Source organism: Dipodomys merriami, unplaced genomic scaffold (genome assembly GCF_024711535.1).
Source record: "Dipodomys merriami isolate MVZ:Mamm:240054 unplaced genomic scaffold, mDipMer1.0.p SCAF_400, whole genome shotgun sequence".
NCBI lineage: Eukaryota > Metazoa > Chordata > Mammalia > Rodentia > Heteromyidae > Dipodomys > Dipodomys merriami.
In genome coordinates this window covers 499,314-519,767 of record NW_027205605.1, presented here as the reverse complement: position 1 = coordinate 519,767, position 20,454 = coordinate 499,314, and the positions used below count along the sequence as shown (strand labels likewise).

The window sequence follows — 20,454 nt, the reverse complement described above, 5'->3', positions numbered from 1 at the left end:
GTTGCGTGGAATGAATGGCCAGAGGGGGCAGCAGCTGCCCACCGGGGCCACGCGCTTGGCTTTGCACAGGTGGAATCACCTGTCATGAGCAATGGGGCGCAGGACGCTTCGTGCTCCGGCCCCCCATGGACTCCGGCCTGGCCGCCCGCCTCACGGGCACCTGCGGAGGGGGGACGTGGCCTGTTCCGATTTCGAAGAAGCATTTCAGCCCGCAGCCCCGGCTCCGCATCCGGCTCACTGTACCCCACATAGTTTTCTTTTCCTGAGCTCTGCATGGGATAAGCAGGCTCCAACCTGTTAGTGAACAGGAGACCGTGGTCCTGTATGACCACCTCCAAGCTCCATTCCAGTTGAAAACGCCTTTGCTTGCTTTCATCGCAGCCGCCTCTCTGGGTAGAAATGGCTTTATTTGTTATTTTTCTTTTAGCATTCCTGCTATTATCACAGGGGGCACTGGAGCCCCCCAGTCATGGCTTCTGTTGGCACCTGCACAGAGAGGCAGAAGGAATGGAACCTCAGCTCCAGGGACTGCAAAGCCTGGAATACAGGTGGCGTCCCGAGGCCCCCGCCCCGACCCCACGTCCAGAGACACGCGGGTCCCGGGGCACAGGACACAGATGCCCGCAGCCAGCCTTGCCTGGTGCTTAGTGCCAGTGACCTGCTCCACCCCCCCCCCGGCCCTTATCCTGGCTCCTCTTGCTACATGACCTTGAGGGCGAAGCTGCCTCAGTTTCTTCCCAGGGATCCTGGGCTGGGAAAGGTGTGGTAGGAAGAAATTTGGTAGAAGTAATGAGCCACAGATCTGACCAGAGTGACACCAGAAGGGTTAGATTTTGACCCTGCAGCAGGGGCACAGGGGAGACCTTTGGGGCTCCCTGCTAACTTGTGGACAGGGTGGGGGTGTTTGGGACCTGAGGGGCAATGAAGGGAGCCACAGGGACGTCTGGGTAGCATGGCTGGCAGGTAGGAAATAGTCCCAGGCACTGCGTGCTAGACCAGCTGAAAAGGCCAGGACTGCACCGTCCAGATGGGAGGGCCCCGGGCAGCTCTGAGCGGCCCTCCCTTCCTAGGGGAGCCGAGAGCCAGGCGCCTCTCTCCCTCCTCCCTCTTCCTTCCTCCCTCCTCCCTCCTCTCCAGCCCAAGTGCTGCATTGTGGTGCACCAGGGAGGGGGAGACGGAGCCTTCTGGAAAGAGCCCTACCTGGACGTGGACCAGGAGATCCGAGTCCCAGCTTTGCCTGATCATTCCGGGCCTCAGTTTTCCCATCTGCAATGAGGCAGTTGATCTAAGTGACCCTTCCAGAGACCCCAGGACTCTGTGTGTGTGTGTGTGTGTGTGTGTGTGTGTGTGTGTGTGTGTGTGTGTGTGTGTGTTCATGCACTTCTGGGAAGGGTCAGCACTGTGTTGCTCTAACTTCTGTCAGAGAGGGAAAGCCACTTACCCAAGATTGCACAGTAAGGGATGGCACAGCAGTGTACAGCGTGGAGACAGGGGTGTCATCCCCTCGCTCCTGTACCCCCCAAGCCCCACTTGTGCTGCTGCCCCGGCCTGGGGTGCAGGCAGGACCCCAGGCATCACCCCCGCAGCCCGGGACAGGGGGTGCTGGAACGGAGTCCACGTTCCCTGGTGGTCTGAAGATCCCCTTCCACTTGTTTGGGGTGGTCAGCCTTGGGGGGGGGAGTCTCTATAAGATGGGACAATCTCTCTACTTAACCCTTTCCTCTCTGTGCAGCTCAGAGAGAGTTTGCGCTTTCTATTTAAAAAACAAACCAACCAACCCACCGCACAGGGGGCCCAGCTTCTGCTCTGTGTCCTCGCGGACTGGGAGCTGGCCAGAGATGCAGGCATGTTGGGAGCTGACGAGAAGGCTGCATGGTTTATTTCTGTGAAGAGCTGTGGCTGAACCCGAGATAAAAATAAACCCGGGACCCAGGAGTGGTGGGCTGGAGCCGGCGAATCTAAATGATGCAGCCGGGGTGCGTGGGGCAGGGAGGAGGGGGAGGGCGCTGCAGAAACTTCCATCCCGTCCCCACCCGGGTGCCTCCTGCTGCTCCTCCAGGGGCTGCAGAGTGGGACCCCGGGAGCGAGCAGCCACACGTGGGTCTCAATTCTGACTTTAGTGCTTCCTTGCTGTGCGACTTCAGGCAAAGCCCTTGACATCTCTGAGCCTCTGAGTTTCTTCCAGTATGTGTGGTCAGGTGGCGTGGGGGAATGGTTGAGAACAGCCCCGTGGAAACATCTCACGAGCTCAGCTCCTGCGTCTAGCACTTTCTAGTTGCGCCACTTCGCGTCCGCAGGCCTCGGTCTCCCCATCTGCAGCATGGAGCCGTGATGGCCTCGGGTGCAGATCAGAGCTGCTGTGGGCAAAGTGCTGGGTATGGAGGCTGGCGAGGAATGAGCCACCCATGAAAGCCCCCCCCCCCCATGCTGGTTAGAGTGTAACCACCCCTGGGCTGGCTGTGCGGCTCTGAGACCCCGGGAGGGAAGGAGGGACTCGGGACTGGCCCAGCCGAGGTCCTTCCGCAGTGGCTGCCCCTCGGCTTCCCCATCTGTGAAATGGGCATGGTGGCCCCTCCCCCCGGGGCTCGGGAGGCTCTGAGAGGGCGGCAGGGCAGCCCCGGGAGGGGTGGGCAGGCCCCGGACCGGATCCACGGATCCACGAGGAGAAGAGCCGCCTGCTGCTCTTCCTACAAGTCCCCGGGCCTCTGCTGACTCATCCCCCCCCCCTCGGTGTTCAGAGCGTGGGGTTCCTCCAGGAGGCCCCGGAGGGCTTTCCTGCTGGAGCCGTCCATTTAGGGGTCCCGGGGGCTGCACCGTGCCGTACTCAAGGCCGCACCTGTGTCCCCTCCGGTGTGTGTGTGGGGGGGGGGGTCAGGGCCGGCCCCTAGCAGATATTCCATGCTGACTTGCTAAATGAACCACCAGTGGCAAAGTCTTAATGGACTGGCTCATGCACGGGTCCCTCTGAGGAAAGGCTCCCGGTCCAGCTGCACGCATGCAGTAGGTGCTCACTGCGCGCCCGTGGATTAGGATGAGTCCCCAGAACGGGGTCTGGGGGGGCTTGCAGTGCGAGAGCACCGGCGGCTCTGGAGCGCGTGCTGCGCACTTCCCGAGCACCCGCCGCTCCCCTGGCACCACAACGGACAGGAGAAATCAGCGTGACAAGGGCAGGGCCCCTTTGGGTCAGGGCTAAAGCAGGTGGCTGCAGATGCAATATGATTGCGGGGAGGGGCTCAGCAGGCTTACAGGCCTGTCTCAAACACGCACTGAAACTCTGGCACTGAAGTGTCCTTCTTTGTCTTAAGGCCTTGCTCTGGGCCGAAGTGTGAAGCTTTGGGATGGCGTGGCATGGCCAGCCTTCGTCATTCACACTCTAGTGAGAAGGCGCAGAGCCGCTGTTTGGAGTCCCGAGCTGCCTTCTGCAGAGGGAAGGCATCAGGGCTGCTGGCACCCCCAGGGTCTGTGGGGTGAACCCCCTGTACCCCCGGGACCTGCTTAGTCTGGGTCAGATGGTTCTTGTCATTCTCTGCTTCTCAAAATTGCCAGGGAACATGCTAGAAGGCAGTTCTTGGTCCTAGAATTCAGGGCACAGAGCCCTGAATGGCATTTTTGAGAATACAAAACATTTTTTTCCAGGAGTGACTTCTCATAGTTCTAAGTGCGTTGGGAGCCTTGGGCTTTTTTTGTTGGTGGTGGTCATCGGGCTTGAACGCTGGGTCTGGGCGCTGTCCCTGAGCTCTTCTGCCCAAGGCGAGCGCTCTACCACTTGAGCCACAGCGCCACTTCCTGTTTTCTGGTGGTGGATTGGAGATAAGAGGCTCACGGACTTCCCTGTCTGGACTGGCTTTGAACCGTGATCCTCAGATCTCAGCCTCCTGAGTAGCTAGGATTACAGGCATGAGCTGCTACTGGGCCTTGGGCTTTCTGATAAGATCCCCGGTGCCCCCGCCCCCGTCCCCAAGGAGCTGCACAGGACCAGAATCAAGACATCACCTGCCACCTGTGCCATCTCCCTCTGCCAGTGCCACAGGCTGAGTCCTTCTGGGAAGGACCCCCGGCCTGTCAGCCGAGGGGCAGAGCAGAGAGCAGCCACCACACCCCGCCCCCTGGCCATTCTCCTCCACCAAGCACTGCTCCCTGGTGGGGCCAAGGGTGGCAGCTGTGCCAGGCTCCGGGCTGCTGTCACCAGCATGTCACCAGCCTCCTCGAGGTAATTGTCTCTCCAGTCATTAGTGTTAATGATATAATCCCCACTTAATTCTCATTGTAATGAATCCCCCCCCCCCCAGACTCCGGCCGGAGTCCAGCATGCCCCCCGCCCCCCCCTCCCGCCCAGCTGCCATGAACCAAGGAGAAGAGGCCATGTTGGCAGCAGCACCCTCTCTGTGCTGATGGATCCGGGCAGGGTTTATTCAGAAAGCTCTCCTCCCCCAGTCTCCCAGCTGCCTTCTTCTTCCCCTCGCTTCTGTTCCTTCCTTCCTTCCCTGCTCCCCTCCGCCATGCAGCGGCCGCAGGGCACGCGGAGACTTGTGAATGGAGCCGCTCTGAGCAGAGCCTTACGTAAGCCAGCAGCCTGGCCCTGCCAGCCCCTGGTGGCAGAGGCCGTGTTCGGGGCTGCCACGGGATGAGTCTGCGGGGAGGCCCTGGGGCAAGGTGCTGCCAAAAAGCACCTGTGTGGTCCACGGCGCCTGCGTCCTGCCCCCTCCCCCCAGCCCCCTCCCCCCCCAGTCCCTCCCCCCCCCCCCCCCGCACGGTTCTCCCTGCGGTGGCCTTAAGAATCCTTTCCCACTGTCCCACCCGCACCGCCCCTCCTGTCTCTCATTTCCCCAGCCCCTCCCACGCCGCCCCCTCTTCTCCCCACACTCATCCCAAGCCTCCTCAGGTACAGATACAGAGATTATTTGTATGTCCATGCTTCCTCTCCTCCCCCTCCTCCTCTTCCCTCTTCCTCCTCCTCCTCCTCCTCCTCCCCCTCTTCCTCCTCCTCTCTCTTCCTCTCCTCCTGCTCTCCCTCTCTCTCCTCTCTTTCTTCTTTTTTCTTTTGTGGTGCTGGGGATAGAACCTGGGGTTCTGTGTCTTCCAGGCAAGCACTCGACCACGGACCTGCATCTCTAAATGTGTTTTTATGTCAGGGTTAGCGTCTCCTTAGGAACCTCACTGTGTGATCCAGGCTGACCCAGAACTCAGGATCCCCGGTCCTCAGCCCCAGAATGCTGGGGTGCCGGGGGGGGCCTGCCAACCACAGCGGTCTCTGGAGTGACCCCTTGCTTGGCCTGCAAGGCAAGAGGTGGCGACCACCCGTCCCGGCCTGCCTGGCACTGGAGGGACCCATGCAGGACTTCCCACGGCAAAGCCAGCATCTGGAAAACAAGGGGGTTGAGCCTGGGCTGGAGGCGTGGCTCAAGTGGGAGAGCAGGAAGCCCTGAGTTCCAAGCCGGTACTGCAGTGGGCGAGCTGCCTGCCTTCCTGTGCAGGGGCGTTCGAAGCGCTCCCTGGCCTGAGCATTCTCAGATGTCGGGGTACACAGTGCTCCGTGGTCTATGGAGAGGGTGTGGCAGGTCAGGCATGGCAGAAATCAGAGTAGCTGGTTGAGTGACCTGGAGTTACGATACCCGTTACGATAAAGTCCCCCTCAGATCTTCACACGAGGCCCATTCTGCCCACCTCACTTGGAGTGGTGACCCCTTCCCCAGGACCAGGCCTCCCCCCACCCTGTGCACCCCTCCCCTCCCCTCTCCTCCCCAATCAATCTCACTCACCAAGTGTCTCCCCCAGAGAGCATCAGCCACACAGGGTGGGATCACTTCCTGCAGTGACCCGGTCTCTGTACCCCACAGTGCCTGGCACCCAGCCGGCACTCAGGAACTGTTGGTTGGATGACACAGGCACTGACAGGGCTGACCTAATGCCCCTTGCTCGAACTGGAAACCTTAGTCCATCTCCGGGCTGCTCTAATTTGCCTGGCTGGGGGCAGGAGGTGGGGGGGAGACGCTGAAGTTCTTGGGTGATGGGGAAGAAAGCCAAGGTCTTCCATAAAGCCAGCTCCGCAGCCGGATCGATGGATCATTTGTCACCTGATAAACCACATCGAGTCCCCGTCGATACCAGGATGGCCGGGGCGCCGGCCGCAGCTGGGGGAGCGGTGGTCTGATCTAATATTCAGTCCGAGCTGCACTGCAGGCCGCGGGGTGGGGCTGCGGGTGGAGGAGCGAGCAGCTGGCGCGCTGGGGTTCTCATGAGCACAGGATTCTTTCTCAACGGAGAGAAACAAGAGAAGGAAATGCAGAGAGCCTGGAGCCTCTCCCCTCCCCCTCCCCAGCTTGCTACCGTTTCCTGTGGATTCTGAGCACTGGGCCCCACTGTGGGGTTTACGCTAAGACCATGCTGCCAGCAGAGGCAAACTGAGGCAGGAATCTGGGGGTATGATTCTAGCCCCAGCATTTCGTGGAAACGCAGCTCGGGGGAGCTGTGTCCAGTCCCACAGAAGCTCAGAATCACAGGACAGGCAAAGCCTCAGCTGAGTCCGTACCAAGAGGCCCAGTCCCTGCTTGGCCTCAGCTTTGAGACCTCCATTGCGTTCTGAGGCTGCGCTCCCGCGCCCACCCTCAGCTGGCTGCAAACCTTTTGCCTCTGAGCACGTTGTGCGGGCCTCAGGACGGACGTGGCACATACAAACGCCTTTGCTGCCCGGCCCTGCTTCGCCTCCTGAGCAGGCTGCAGGAAAGCGCGTGCTGGGTCCCGCTAAGTGGCTGCTGGTCCCTGCTGAGTCTCCACACCACTCCAGCAGCTCCTCCCGCTTTACCTCCTTGGGCCCTCCGGCTTCTCGTGGGTCAAGTTGTCCCAGAAGGGAGCCCCGACATCAGACATCAGGCACTTCCTCAAAATCCCTCCGTGCATCAGTTCTGTCACTGTCTGTCCCTGTCTCCCCCACATGCCAAACCACCTGTCCGGACACTCACCCTCTACCGAGAGCCAAAGCACCTGTCCAGACACCCTATACCGAGAGCCAATGCACCTTTCCAGACACCCTATACTGAGAGCCAATGCACCTGTCCGGACACTCACCCTCTACCGAGAGCCAAAGCACCTGTCCAGACACCCTATACCGAGAGCCAATGCACCTGTCCAGACACCCTATACCGAGAGCCAATGCACCTGTCCGGACACTCACCCTATATTGAGAGCTAAGCCTACAGTGATCGCATGTGTCAGCTAGAGAATAGCACTGATAGCATTGTTAATATGTTTATGTTAGAATACCAGGACATATTAACAGAAATATGAAGTTATTTACAACATAAATATAGTAGTATCATTAGTATAGTTTTATTGCATATCACTATATTTTATATATTATCATATAGATCATTGCTTATAAATATGATGTTTTACACTTTGCACACTACTTCTGTATTGTATGTGATGCATGCCTGTTATTGATAATGTATAATGTATATGATACATACTATAAATTATTGGGGCTGGGAAGGTGGCTCAGTGGTAGAGTGCTTGCCTCACATGCATGAGGCCCTGGGTTCGATTCCTCAGCACCACATAAGCAGAAAAAAATTGGAAGTGGTGCTGTGGCTCAAGTGGTAGGACACTACCTTGAGCTACCTTGAGCTGAAGAGCTGCGGGACAGTGCTCAGGTCCAGAGTTCAGGCCCCACGACCAACAAAAAATAAAATAATAGTATACTATAAATTATATATTATAGAATACATCCTTTATATTAATAGCATGCATTATATGTACTCCATCTGATATTAATATATAATAATGTATTATTACTTGACATGATATATTAATCGTTGACATTTTATATTATATGATTATACGTTAATTATATATGATGCTAATTGTGTTTCATATAAGATACATATTTTACATCATAAAAATTATGTAACGTAATATACAATAATAATTTGGTATAATATGTCTGTATTCACACATGTATAAGAGACCCGGTCAGGTCTCACTTTTGGTGGTAGCCCTGTTTCCCAAGTTCTACAGAAACTGAGCCATCGCTCCGGGAGAAATACAGGGTTGGATTCCTGTCTTGCTTACATCATCATCAGGGGGGTGGTCCATAACCCAGCTGTGTGTACCTTCCTACCGAAAGACCCTTAGTGAACAGATAGCGTCGATCTCATTAGTGTCGAACTTGTGGCTGACGGCAGTGAAGCTCATGGCTGAACGAGGCTCATCTGCCGCAGGCAGGTGCAGTCGCACTGCACGCTGCAGTGCTATGCTTGGGGAACAAGCAGCGAGATCACCACTTCAAAATAACACAAACCCAGCTGGGTGCCAGTGGCTCATGCCTGTAATCCTACTACTTAGGAGGCTGAGATCTGAGGATCACAGTCCAAAGCCAGCCTGGGCAGGAAAGTCCGAGAGACTCTTATTAACACCAGAAAACTGGAAGTGGTGCTGTGGCTCAAATGGTAGAGTGCTAGCCTTGAGCTGAAGAGCTCAGGGACAGTGCCCAGGCCCAGAGTTCAAGCTCCATGACCAACAAAAACAAAACAAAACAAAAATGACCCCCCCCACCCCACAAAAATACAGTGGCAGTAAATAGACCTGGACATGAAACTAGTTTCCGGACGGGAGCTTGAGGGTTGATGTCGGTTGGGAGCGGGGTCATACATTGGTGGAAACTCAGATTTCTTTCCTGCTAACTGTGAGTGACCACCAGGACAGCCCTGGTATTGATCTGGGGATTACAAACAAACCTGATCTGCCAGCAGGTTCATCAATAAGGAACCCACAAATGACCGGGCTCCCTGGGTGCCCAGGGGACCCATGTCAGGACTGCACGGGTGGCTTCCTTTGCTCAAACTCGTCCTGAGACACCTGTCTGCAGCTCCTGCTGTGGGGAGACGGGTGGGAATCCCAGGTTCCACCCTCAGCAGTACCGGATATCCTGGTGTCTGGGGGTGGGTGGCCTGCAGGGCAGGCCAGCGACTTTGCGGTACCTTCCATTTCCCTGCTGCCTTCCTCAGCCTGGCGCTGGGAGGAGCGGGGAGGGGAGAGGAGCAGAGGAGGCGGTGGATCTTTACCACCTCGTATTCATGCAAGCAGGGAGAAGCTGTGTTGGACGACTGAGACTCCACAGCCCAGGGGAGTGGCCTCAGCTGGACCCTGGGTGGCTGAAGTTCAGGGGCTCTGGGTTCGAATGTTATGGAGGGAGGTGGGGTCGGGAAGCGCTGGGCTGTGGATAGATGTGGCTAGGAGGTGTAGGATGACTATGTGTGCATGTGTGCCTTGTAGAGATGTGTGATGAGTGTGTGCATGTGGGTACCTGTGTGCAAATGTGTGTGCGTGTGTGCATATGCACATTAGGCACACACGTGTGTGTGCGCGTGTGCGCGCGCGCACCATGCTTGTGCCCACCACGGGAGGGGGACCCCAGGAGATTGTGCCTGCCGCTTAGCATGTCCCACATTAGTAAAAGCTAAAGCTATTTTTCTAGAAACACCGCCCCCCCCAACCGTCATCCCCTCCAGAGTCTGTTTTAAAGAGGAAAGGAATTAGTCTTTGTTTTTAATTAATGCCAGCTCTCGTCCTGACTTCTAATATCCCACCTCATTTGTCTTATTAAGTACTTAGTTTTGCTTTTAATTAGCGTTGTTTATCGTGGCGGAATTTTAATCATCGGTGTGAGGTCTCGCAGGCCTCGGGGAGGGTGGCTTGCTGGAGTCAGGCCCGCTGAGGTGAGTCGGGGTGAAATGTAATCTTCTCCAGGCCCCACCAGTTCTGGTTGCCTTTGGGCCTCCTGTTTGCTGTAAGGTGACATGGTCTCGCCCTGAAGACACACAGTGCTGTCTCCTGAGAGAGCTCAGGAGAGGTGCAACAGCACAAATTCAAGGGGGAAAAAAAGGAGGTAGACAACACAGCCAGCACAGACTCAGGCCCGGCGGTGTCCAGCCTCCTGACAGCATCATCAGGGATCAGCCTTTCTTGCACTGGCTCTGCTTTGATCCTGGCAGGCTTTTTCTGCCCGGTGGAGAAAATGATGACAGCAGTTTGTCTTACCAGCTTAGAGGCTCCATGGGGGAGGTTGGGGAATGCTTCTTCCCACATACTTCTAGCCACAGTCTCAGAAGAAGATTTCATTGGCCGAGATAGGGTCATGTGCCTCTCCCTCCACCAATCACAACAGACAGAGGAATGTAACTCATCACTGATTGGCTGGAAAGTGGACCATTATCCCACTTCCAGGGGTCAGGGCTGGGTGAGCTTTACTTGGAACTACAAAGATGGATACTGAGAAAGGAATCCGTTCCCAATGGAAAACTGAGGTGATGTTGCCTGTCCCCCACCCCCAGGGCTGTGCAGGTGACTTCTAGACAGACAAACAGCCTGGAATCCAGGCCCAGCCCCAGCCCCAGCCTCCAGTGAGGTTCCTTGCTGAGGCTTCAGAAGCATGGTGGCCTGACCAGGCCCCTGCTCACGCATTAACTCACCAGCTCTTTCCCGCCAGGGCAGGCCCACAGAGTGGGGAGTTCAATAAACCCAGAGTAGAGAAAGTGTGCCAGACTCAGAAAGGAAAGAAGGGAGATGGGGCTAGAGCCCAGGATTCTGGGCCAAAGGCCCAGCAATGGTCTTGCCATGACAGGCTGCTTGATTAGCCAGTACTTGCTGCATAACAACAAACCACCCTACTGTGTATCTCATGATTCTTCAGCCATTGGGTTGGCCATTGGGTTGGTCTTCGGCTGATCTTGGTTGGGCGATCTCTCCTCCTGCCAGCTAGCCTGGGCCTCTTATCTGCTGTCTGCAGGTTCTAAAAGCAGACCTCTAAATGAGGTCCAGCATCCTCAAGCCTCTGATTACTTCCCATTCTCTACCATCCCATTGGCCACTGAAAGAAGCCAATCAGAAGCAGAGGCCAAAGACATACATCACAGCTGGACAGAGTTGAGGGGAGCTGGGAGGGAAGACCTGGGGAGGGCTGGGGTTTGAGGGTGGGGGTGCTTGGCCCTGGTCTGATCCCCCCTCCGCGGGTCCAGGGTGACCCGTGGACAACAGGAAAGCCTCTTCTCTGTCCTCGTGGGTGAGGAGGTGAGGAGTGGTAACTTCTGTTCGGTCCCTTCTTACAGGTGCGCGAGCCCTCCGCCATGACCGACACTGCCGTCCGCAGTAGTTCCGGCCGCTGGATGTACCCCAGCGACCGACCCCTGCAAGCAAAGTGAGTCTGGGGGCCCCGGGGAGGGTGGGGGGTCCTCATGGTCTCCAGGCAGGGGTTGGGAGAGAAGGAATGTGCGGGTCCCTGCTGCCGTGGGCATGGTGGGCCTCTCAGCTTCCTGCTGAGAGGAAAGGGGCGAGCGGGCGCGCGGCAGAGCCGTCCCGGGCTCTAGCTCAATCTGAGCCCTTTCACCACGGACACAGGCCGCGCTCCGCCTCATCCCCAGCCTCAGTTCCCTTATCTGTCAAATAAAGCTACGGACTAGATGGGAGACGGGGAGCTGGAAGCGGGCGTGTGCATGTGTGTTCTCTCTCTCTCTCTCTCTCTCCCCTCCCTCTTCCCTTCCCTTCCCTTCTGCTTCCCTCCCTCCCTCCCTCCTTCCTTCCTTCTCTCTCTCTTTCCTTCTCTCTTTCTTTCCTTCCTTCCTTCCTTCCTTCCTCCCTCCCTCCCTCCTTCCTTCCTTCCTTCTCTCTCTTTCTTTCCTTCTCTCTCTCTTTCTTTCTTTCTTTCTTTCTTTCTTTCTTTCTTTCTTTCTTTCTTTCTTTCTTCCTTCCTTCCTTCCTCCCTCCCTCCCTCCCTCCCTCCCCCCTCCCTCCCTCCCTCCCTTCCTCTTTCTCTCTTTCTCTTTCTCTTTCTTTCTTGTCCTGGGGCTTGAACTCAGGGCCTGGGCACTGTCTCTGAGTTTTTTATGCTCAAGGTTGGCACTCTATCCCTTGAGCCATAGCTCTATTTCTAGCTTTTTGGTGGTTTATTGGAGATCAGAGTCTTACAGACTTTCCTGCCCAGGCTGGCTTTGAACTATGATCCTCAGATCTCAGCCTCCTGAGTAGCTAAGATTACAGGTATGAGCACTGGTACCTGGCTGCCATTTTTTAAAGTTGTTTAAATGGTCTTATATAGATGTAATTAGGCTGAGTGTGGTGGTACATGAGTATAATTCCAGCAAGAAGATCATGAGTTCAGGGCCAGCCTGGTCTACATAGTGATTGATACCCTATCTCAAAAGGATATAATGCATGTAAATTCAACAGTACACTTTTATTTATTTATATTTGGGTCTGGTCGTGGGGCCTGAACTCTGGGCCTGGGTACTGTCCCTCAGCTCTTCGGCTCAAGGCTAGCGCTCTACCACTTGAGCCACAGCGCCACTTCCGGCTTTTTTTCTTTTTGCTTATGTGGTGCTGAGGAATTGAACCCAGGGCCTCAGGCATGCAAGGCGAGCGCTCTACCACTGAGCCACCTTCCCAGCCCCTCAACAGTACACTTTTAAAATGAAGTAGCATTCTACAATTTTCAAACGTCCATGTATACCCATGAAGCCATCACAATAACCAAGACGATGAGTATATATAATAGTTCAAAAAGTTCTCCCTCCCATCCCAAGGTGGCCACTAATTTCTGTAACTATAATTTTGTGTTTCCTAGAATTTTATTTTAATAGCATTAATTTTATATTGGTTTTAGACTAATGGAACCACACAACATCTACTTTTGGCCTGTACATATCTGTACTTTTCATTCGCTTTAGTTATATGGAGAGTGACCATGTTCTTTTGCACATCAACCGTGTGTCCCTTTTTCACTGACAGACATTTGGACTGTTTCCAGGTAGCCTTTGTGTTGAGCATGACCTGACTTCCCTTCAGTGATTACCTGGGAGTGACATACCACGGTCTTGTGGCAGGCACTGGTTTAACCTGCCTTTGGTTTTGTAAAGAGTGGGGATTGAACTCAGGGCCTTGCATTTGGTTGGCAGGTGCTCCGTGCCCATTTTGCATTAGTTATCTGAGATGGGGTCTCACTCTGTGCCTTACTAGCCTGAACTGTGATTGCAAGAGGGCGCCGCTGTGCCCAGCCATTAGTTGAGACTGAGTCCTGTGAACTTCTGCCCAGGCTGGTCTTGAATCATGATTCCCCCAATCTCTGCCTCCCAAGAAATTTTGGTTATAAGCTTGTCACCCCGCCTGGCTTTGTTGTTGTTTGTTGTTGTTGTTTTTGACAGGGTCTTGCCATTTAGCCTAAACTGGCCTCAAACTTGCAGCCTCCTGTGTGCTGGGATTACAGGCAGGTGCTACTGCACCCAGCCTTGGCTGGGCTTTTCAAGAACCTTTTTGCTGAACCATTTTCCCAGTTGGCTGTGCATCTTGGAGGCCCAGCTGGCCGGCTACCTCTGGTCACTGGTCCGGCTGCTTCACTGGGGCACGTGTCCCATTTTTTTCTCCTTGAGATTGAGGTGTAGGGGCTCTGAATGTTCTAGATAAAAATCCTGTGTTGGATAGTCATTTTCCAACTTGTCCTCAGCCCCCATTTTCTTTTTAATAACTTGAGTCTTTGGGAGAGAAAAAAATGTGGCACTTTGATGAAGTCTGTGTTGCCTACTTGTGTTGAGAACAAGCAGAGAGGAGGCCTTTATTTTCGAGCGGTCCCCGAGCTGTGTTTAAAGCATTCACTTTAATTTGACGAGGATATTCGGGGGAGGATTTTTTTTCCCTTTTCTTCTTTTGGCAGTACTGGCATTTTGAATCCAGGGCCTCCTGCTTACTAGACGGGTGCTCTACTGCTCGAGCTGTGCCCAGAGCCCTTATTTGCTTGTTTATTTTTCAGATAGGATTTCATTTTTTCATCTGGGGCCAGCCTCTGACCATGATCCTCTTTCCTCTGTCTCCTGTACAGCTTGGATTACAGGCATTCACCACAACATGCAGCTTGGTTTTTGAGATGGGGTCTTGCTAACTTGACCTCTTGAGTAGTTGGCATTGCCTTTGTGGCTCTCACACTGTCTCTGAGTGAGAGTTTTGGTTGTTCCCTCCCCTCCCGCCCATCCATTTACTCTGAAGTAAAAGCCCTCTGCCTGCTTGCCAAACACTTCTGCCTAAAACCTCGGGTTCTAAGAGCGCCATTTGGAGGACACGGTGGAACTCAGCCGGTTCCTCTCCCCACAGAAGCTTCTCGCTAAGTTTCCCTTCCCGTAATGCCTTCTTGGAACCAAACTTACTTTGCACAGAATATTTGATCTGCCAAAAAAAAAATGTGTGTCTGTAAGATAAACAGCTGCCTGGAGGGTGGCTGGGGTAAAATATTTATTTTTATTGAAGAACTGTCAGTTCATTAAAAGCCCATCCATCAGGGTTTATTTCAGTCGCGATGAAGCCAAACAACCCGCCTTGCCATTTAAATCAGCAGCATGACAACCGTGGAGGGGAGGCTCCCGCAGCGTCCTCCTGAGCATGCGCACCGAAGCCTGTCATTCCAGACGCACCAGCCGCCTCGCTCGCTCCCGCACGCTCCCAGATACTTAAATGAATTTTTGATAAATGCTAACGGGCAGAGCACAGCCATCCCAAGGCTGTCTCGCCGGCCGTGTGCTAATGCGGCTAATTCCCCTATCTTCCTCCAGGAATTGAAGGGATCCGAGTCTTAATTAACTGCTGGCTAGCCTTAGACACTTCCTGCTTGCGTGATTTGCAGATGGGGCCTCTGCTGGCCTCCACGGGCCTAGGAATTGCAGGTGGACCCAGCCTCGCCCGGGGCAGAAAGGAGCCAATGGCTGTGCGAAGGTGGGGTGGCTCAGGCCTGTTATCCTAGCTGCTCAGGAGCCTGAGAGCTCAGGAGCTCAGCCTGGGAAAGTCTGGGAGACTCTTATCTCCAACTGACCACCAAAAAGCTAGTGGTAGAGCTCTGGTAGAGCGCTAGCCTTGAGCATGAAAGTTCAGAGGCTGGGCCTCGGCTCTGAGTTCAAGCCCCAGGACCTGTACATCCACAAAGGAAGGACAGTACCAGATGGGACAGCGGGGCAGCCCTCCTGGCCGAGAGTCCCAGGGAGAGAAGCAGATCTCTGAAGGGGGATGTTTATTTCTAGATACAAAGTCCACAAGCCAGAGGGGTGGGAAATGGGACACGGAAACTGAGGCACAAAGACACCCTGCCTGTGTTTGCATACTTAAGGGAATAGAAGGACTCCCTTCCCTCAAACTGGGGCCCTACACATTCTGGGGTTCAGGGCTCAGGGCTAGACTCACGTGCACCCAGTGCGCCAGCATTTGCAATGACAGAAGGCAAAAGGAAGCTGGCAGCGCGTGTTCTGGACCACCTAGAACCGTCTCCTCCCACACAAAGGATGGTCCACTTCAGTGATTCGCTGACTCGAGCGGTCAGGCTCGCAGCCCTGCAGGGAAGCGGCCATGTCTTAGCTGCGCAGGAGTGACACATCCAAGGCGGGAGAAGATGGAGGCAGGCCATGGCTGTGCCCACAAGGTATTTGTTGCCGCCCCGGCACTCTGGGATTGTTGATTTCTTACCTTACATTTCGTTGTTTCTTTCTCTCCCTGCTTTGCCTGCCTGCAGTGATAAGGAACAGTAAGTATTTTGTGACGCTTTTCTTTTCCTATGCACTATGGAGCTTGGCTGGTCCGTGCACCGGGCCGGTTAGAAGAGATCGCACAAAACAAAAATCCAGGTTACTAAAACAGTTCCCCCAAACAATCTCGCCCTTGGGGAGGGCATGGAAGTGTTCCCTAGGGGCACACCCTGCCAGCTCTTGTTGGAAATGTGTGGGTAGCAAGTTTGATGACCGTACTGTACCCCACCTCCAGCATCTTATTGGAAGTACCATTCTATATTTTGTATGTGTGTGAGGCTGCAGCTCGAACTCAGTACCTGATGGGTTGCTCATTGGCTGGTACTCTACCAACTGAGCCACACCTCCAATCCTAGGAACAGGGTTCTTAGACAAGAAAACATGAATGCGATCAATCGATGCTACCAATCAAAGTCCAGCTCAGAAGATGCCACGCCACCCCCCACCCCCCACCCCCGGCTCTGCCACCTCCTGGAGGTCACGCTGACTTTTGCACAGCGCTGTGACTGACAGGCCCTAGGTGTGCTCACCACGCCCGTGCATTTGGTTGGACTTAGTAAATGGGCGTGGCAGATGGGGTGTGGGGCCCTGTCCACGAGCAGCAGACATTGTCACCTCCACAATGGGCTCGGGGACTCACTGCCACTGTGACCTTGAGCTCTGACCTCATCTCCTGGAGTCCCATTGTTCTGGTCTGTGAAATGGGTTTGAGACCACAGACTTCCCTTCTTGCTGGCCAGGGGGGAGGCAGGGAAGGAGTCTCTGGACCCAGAGAGTTCACTTGAATGTTAGGCTGGAAGTGTATGCTGAACCTTCTGTGATATGGTCCACTGCTTCCTCTCCAGGCCTCCTCTGTCTCTGCCCTGCTGTATATATACAGAGTATATATACGTATATGAAACATATATGTGTGTATGTGTATATATATATATATATATTATATATATATATACAGAGAATATCTACTATAGACTAACAGGCATGTTAAATATGAGGCATAGAGATATAACCAAAATATGAGTGCTATCTGGTAGAGACTATGAATGTGCAATCAAGCCAGGCATGGTGGCTCATCCCCATGATCCTGGCTACTCAGTAGTTGGATGAAAAGAGCACTGCAGTGTGAGGCCTGCCTTGCCAGAATGCTGGTGAGAATCACAACTCAGCCAGGGAAAGCTAGCAAGGTAATCCCAGCTACTCAGGGGTAATGCCTAGCCTGAACCCTAACTCTAGCCCTGACCCTAACCCTGACCCTAACCTCTCACCTCTAACTCTAGCCCTAACCCTGACCCTAGCCCTAGCCCTAAATAGTGTAAATAGGAGTATCACAGTCCAAGCTTGCCTGGGTATAAATGCAGTATCCTGCTTGAAAAACAACAAATCAAAAGGATCAGAGTGTGGCTCTAATGTAGAACACCTGCCTAGCAATCTTGAATACCTGGGTTTAAACCCCAGTACCACTAAAAACTAAATAAGACCCAGCCCACCAGCAGCCAATCAGCCACTCCACTCTAGCATGCAAGGAGCTATCGTTCTGGGAAACCAAAGAATATCCCCTAGTCCAGACTTGGGGAGGGGGTCCACAATGAGAGAACTTTCTGGAAGAAGTTGTATGTAGGAGCACGTGTGGGAACACGTAGAGGAACGCGGGTGCAGAGCCCACCGGTGAGAGCCACCGCAGAATTTCACAAGAGCCAGGTGGGGTTCAGTGTGGCCGGGAGGTGGGCCGTTCTGAGGGCCACAGCAGCCCTTCTGCACCCCCTTTTAGTCTGGCTGGGGTAGATTTTGTCTGGGAGGGCTTTGCTGTACCTGAGCACATGCAAAACATACTGGAGTAAGGCTGCCCTCCCTCCCTCCCTCCCTCCCTCCCTTCTCTCCTTCCTTCCTTTCATCCAGATTCATTAAAATCTCATTCACTGAGCAGTAGGGAGGCTTCATGAGGACACCTGCTTGAGTTTGCCATCCTGGGGCAGAGCAGGGAGAGAAGGAAGAAGACACAGAGAGAGAGAGAGAGAGGGAGGAGAGAATGAATTTAGTGCCTCCCAGCCGCTGTGGCAGGCAGGCTTCAGAGCCCTGTGGCCCGACAGCACTCCATCATCCCACGCCTTTGGGGAGCTCTAGTTTATTAATAGAGACATCTGGCGGGTATTTATTATGTCAGGGTTGTGGGGGAAGTGGAGAGGCAGGTGTGAGGGGCGGCGGTGGAGGAGGCCAGGCTCCGCCTACAGCCTCGTGACTGCTGTAGTGACGGCCAGCCCAGGCCCCTGGCAGCTCAGGGTCACCCGGGCAGGGGCAGGGGCTTCGGGAGCCACCAGATGGCAGGGTCTGAAGTCCTGCTCTATGGTCCACTACCAACCGTTCGCAGCCATTCCCGTCCTTCTTGAAGGCCAGACATCCAGAGATAGAGCAGGGCGGCTGCGGTACACTTTAGACTTCCATTAACAGCGGAGCTCTTCTTTTTTTTTTTTTGTCGGTCGTGGGGCTTGAACTCTGGGCCTGGGCGCTGTCCCTCAGCTCTTCAGCTCAAGGCGAGCGCTCTACCACTTGAGCTACAGCGCCACTTCCGGTTTTCTGGTGGTTTATTGGAGATAGGAGTCTCACGGTCTCTCCTGCCCGGGCTGGCTTTGAACTGCGATCCTCAGATCTCAGCCTCCTGAGTAGCTAGGATTACAGGCGTGAGCCACTAGCGCCCGGCCAGCGGAGCTCTTCTTTGAATAATATTTTACTCCAAAGCTAAGCATTTAAGGAAAGATAAGAGTAGAGCTGGAGAAAGACCCTTGATGGCCCAGGGCATTAAAAATATCACGGGGAACTCCTCACCACTATAATTTAAGACAGTACTGACCTGAAGTAGGTGCAGGGACTCTTTAAAAAGCTTCCTGTATACGTCAGCTCTGGCTGTGTGGCAGACCATTTTGGTACAGTCTCCTCAGCCAATCCCACCCATGAGCACCTGAGCCACTATTTTCACCAAAAACCAGCCAATCAAGAAATAAAGCCACCGAGACCAGAGCTCGGGGGCTCCAGACCTGATCTGCCCCAAGTCACGGGGGTTCAGTCTGGCTCACGGGAGGCCCCCCAACCCCGGTGTCACAGGGGGGTCTCTGCGTATCTCTGAGGAACTTGTTCCAGGTGAGCAGCATTTCTGTCTGCAGCATTTCTTAATGAGCTCCAGCACTGGACCCTGGCTGCCATCCTGTGCCAGGATGGGAGCACTGTCTTGTCCCAAGGCCTCCCGTGCCCACGTTGACTCACAGCCCCAGCCCCCCTCCCCCTCTTGAGAGCACAGGCTTAGGGTTGAGAATCCATTGCGTTTCCCTATTTGAATCAAAACATGGAAATCCACAGGAGATTCGCAGACTCCCAGGGGCACCAAGCGGGACACTGACCAACACCGAAGGAACTATTGGTCACTGGAGGTGGGATGTGGAGTAGCTGGGGTGGGGGGAGGGCCAAAAGGGGGCACAGTCTCCCCCACCCCCCACTCCACTCTCTTCTGCAGATGGAGACCCTGTAGCCACCCCAGCTCATGTGACAGTGACCATGAGCAGACATTGAGCAGTCGGATTGTGTGTCTGAGGGCCTGTGTGGGGCCCCAGGCTAGCACCGCCCCTGGGGTCCATGAGGGCCTGGAGCTGCTCTGAAAATGCAGGAAATGTGGGGGGGGGGGTTCAGAGTACAAGCCAGGAACGGAAGTGGGGAGCGGAAGAAGAAAGGTATGATAGACACTTTGTAAACATACTCAGGGTCTAAATCCTTTTGGATGGCTTTTGCCAGGCCAAATGAATCTAGATATGTATCCATTTCTTAAGAGAGTTTCCAATTTACATTAATACAATGTTCACAGTATTCTCTAGTGAGCCTCTGGATGTCAGTGATATTTGTTGTGCTAGCCCCATTTTCATCTCTAATTTTATTAATTTGAGTCTCCCCACCCCCACCCCCTTCTAGTCAGTTTGGCTAAGAGCTTATCCATCTTATTTATTGTTGCTTCATTGATGCTTTGTAATATTCATAGCCTCCATTTCATTAATTTCTAGGCCCATCTTTGTTATTTCACTCCACCTGCTAATTTTGGGTTTGGCCAGTGATTGTCACTGAGATGGATTTCTGTAGGCCACAACTGCTTGCATCTTGCCTTTTGATCCAGCCTACCTTCTTTGTGTCTTGACTGAATAATCGAAACTATTAACATTCAGTGTTCATTTGGAAGGTTTGTAGTATTTCAGGAGATCTTTGCTTTTCTAATTCACATTTGCCAATGTACTCCTCTAGTGGGATTTGTTCTTTCCTATATTTCCTGTTTGTGTTTGTCTTCTTCTTCAGTGTATAGAATTCCTCTATGTGTCTTCTGTCGTACTGGTTAGCAGTAATGGATTCCTTTAGGTTTGTGTGTGTGTGTGTGTGTGTTTTAAATCACAGGTGGTTTTATTTTCTGAATGATGAATGATGGTTTTACAGAATGCATTAGTCCAGGCTGGCATTTATTTTCTTTTTAATTTATTTATCTATTTTTATTGTAAATGTGACATACAAAGGGTTGCAGTTACGTAAATCAGGTAATGAGTACATTTCTCTTTTTAAAATTTTATTGTAAAGATGCTGTACAGAGGGGTTAAGGCAATGAATACATTTCTTGTCAAACATTGTTACCCACTCCATTGTTTTTTTTCTCCCCACTATCCCTTCCCTCCCCATTGTCCCCTGAATGTATTTCTTTTTGAACAGTGTCATTGTTCCCTCAGTTTCTCCCAGTTTTCCCCCTCCTCCACAAGTTGTACAGTTCATTTTCAACATAGTATGTGGCGCGTATCACTGCTCCATTTGTTCACCTTTTGCCTCACCATTTCTTAACCTCCAGACAACAGACAAACTTACATACAATACAAAAGGTACAGAAGTAAAGAAC

At 53.6% G+C, this 20,454-nt stretch overlaps 1 protein-coding gene across 3 annotated transcripts in view; it reads left to right on the top strand.

The window, feature by feature from the left end:
• The window catches only part of LOC138806569 (rabphilin-3A), a 67,419-nt gene that overhangs the window by 14,713 nt on the left and 32,252 nt on the right, over positions 1-20,454 (top strand). For all 3 annotated transcript variants that reach the window (XM_069991992.1, XM_069991993.1, XM_069991991.1), the window contains 2 exons: positions 11,103-11,191; positions 15,533-15,544. In XM_069991992.1, coding sequence (XP_069848093.1) covers positions 11,121-11,191; positions 15,533-15,544 — 83 coding nt within the window. In that variant the 5' untranslated portion in view covers positions 11,103-11,120. The remainder of the gene's footprint in view (positions 1-11,102; positions 11,192-15,532; positions 15,545-20,454) is intronic.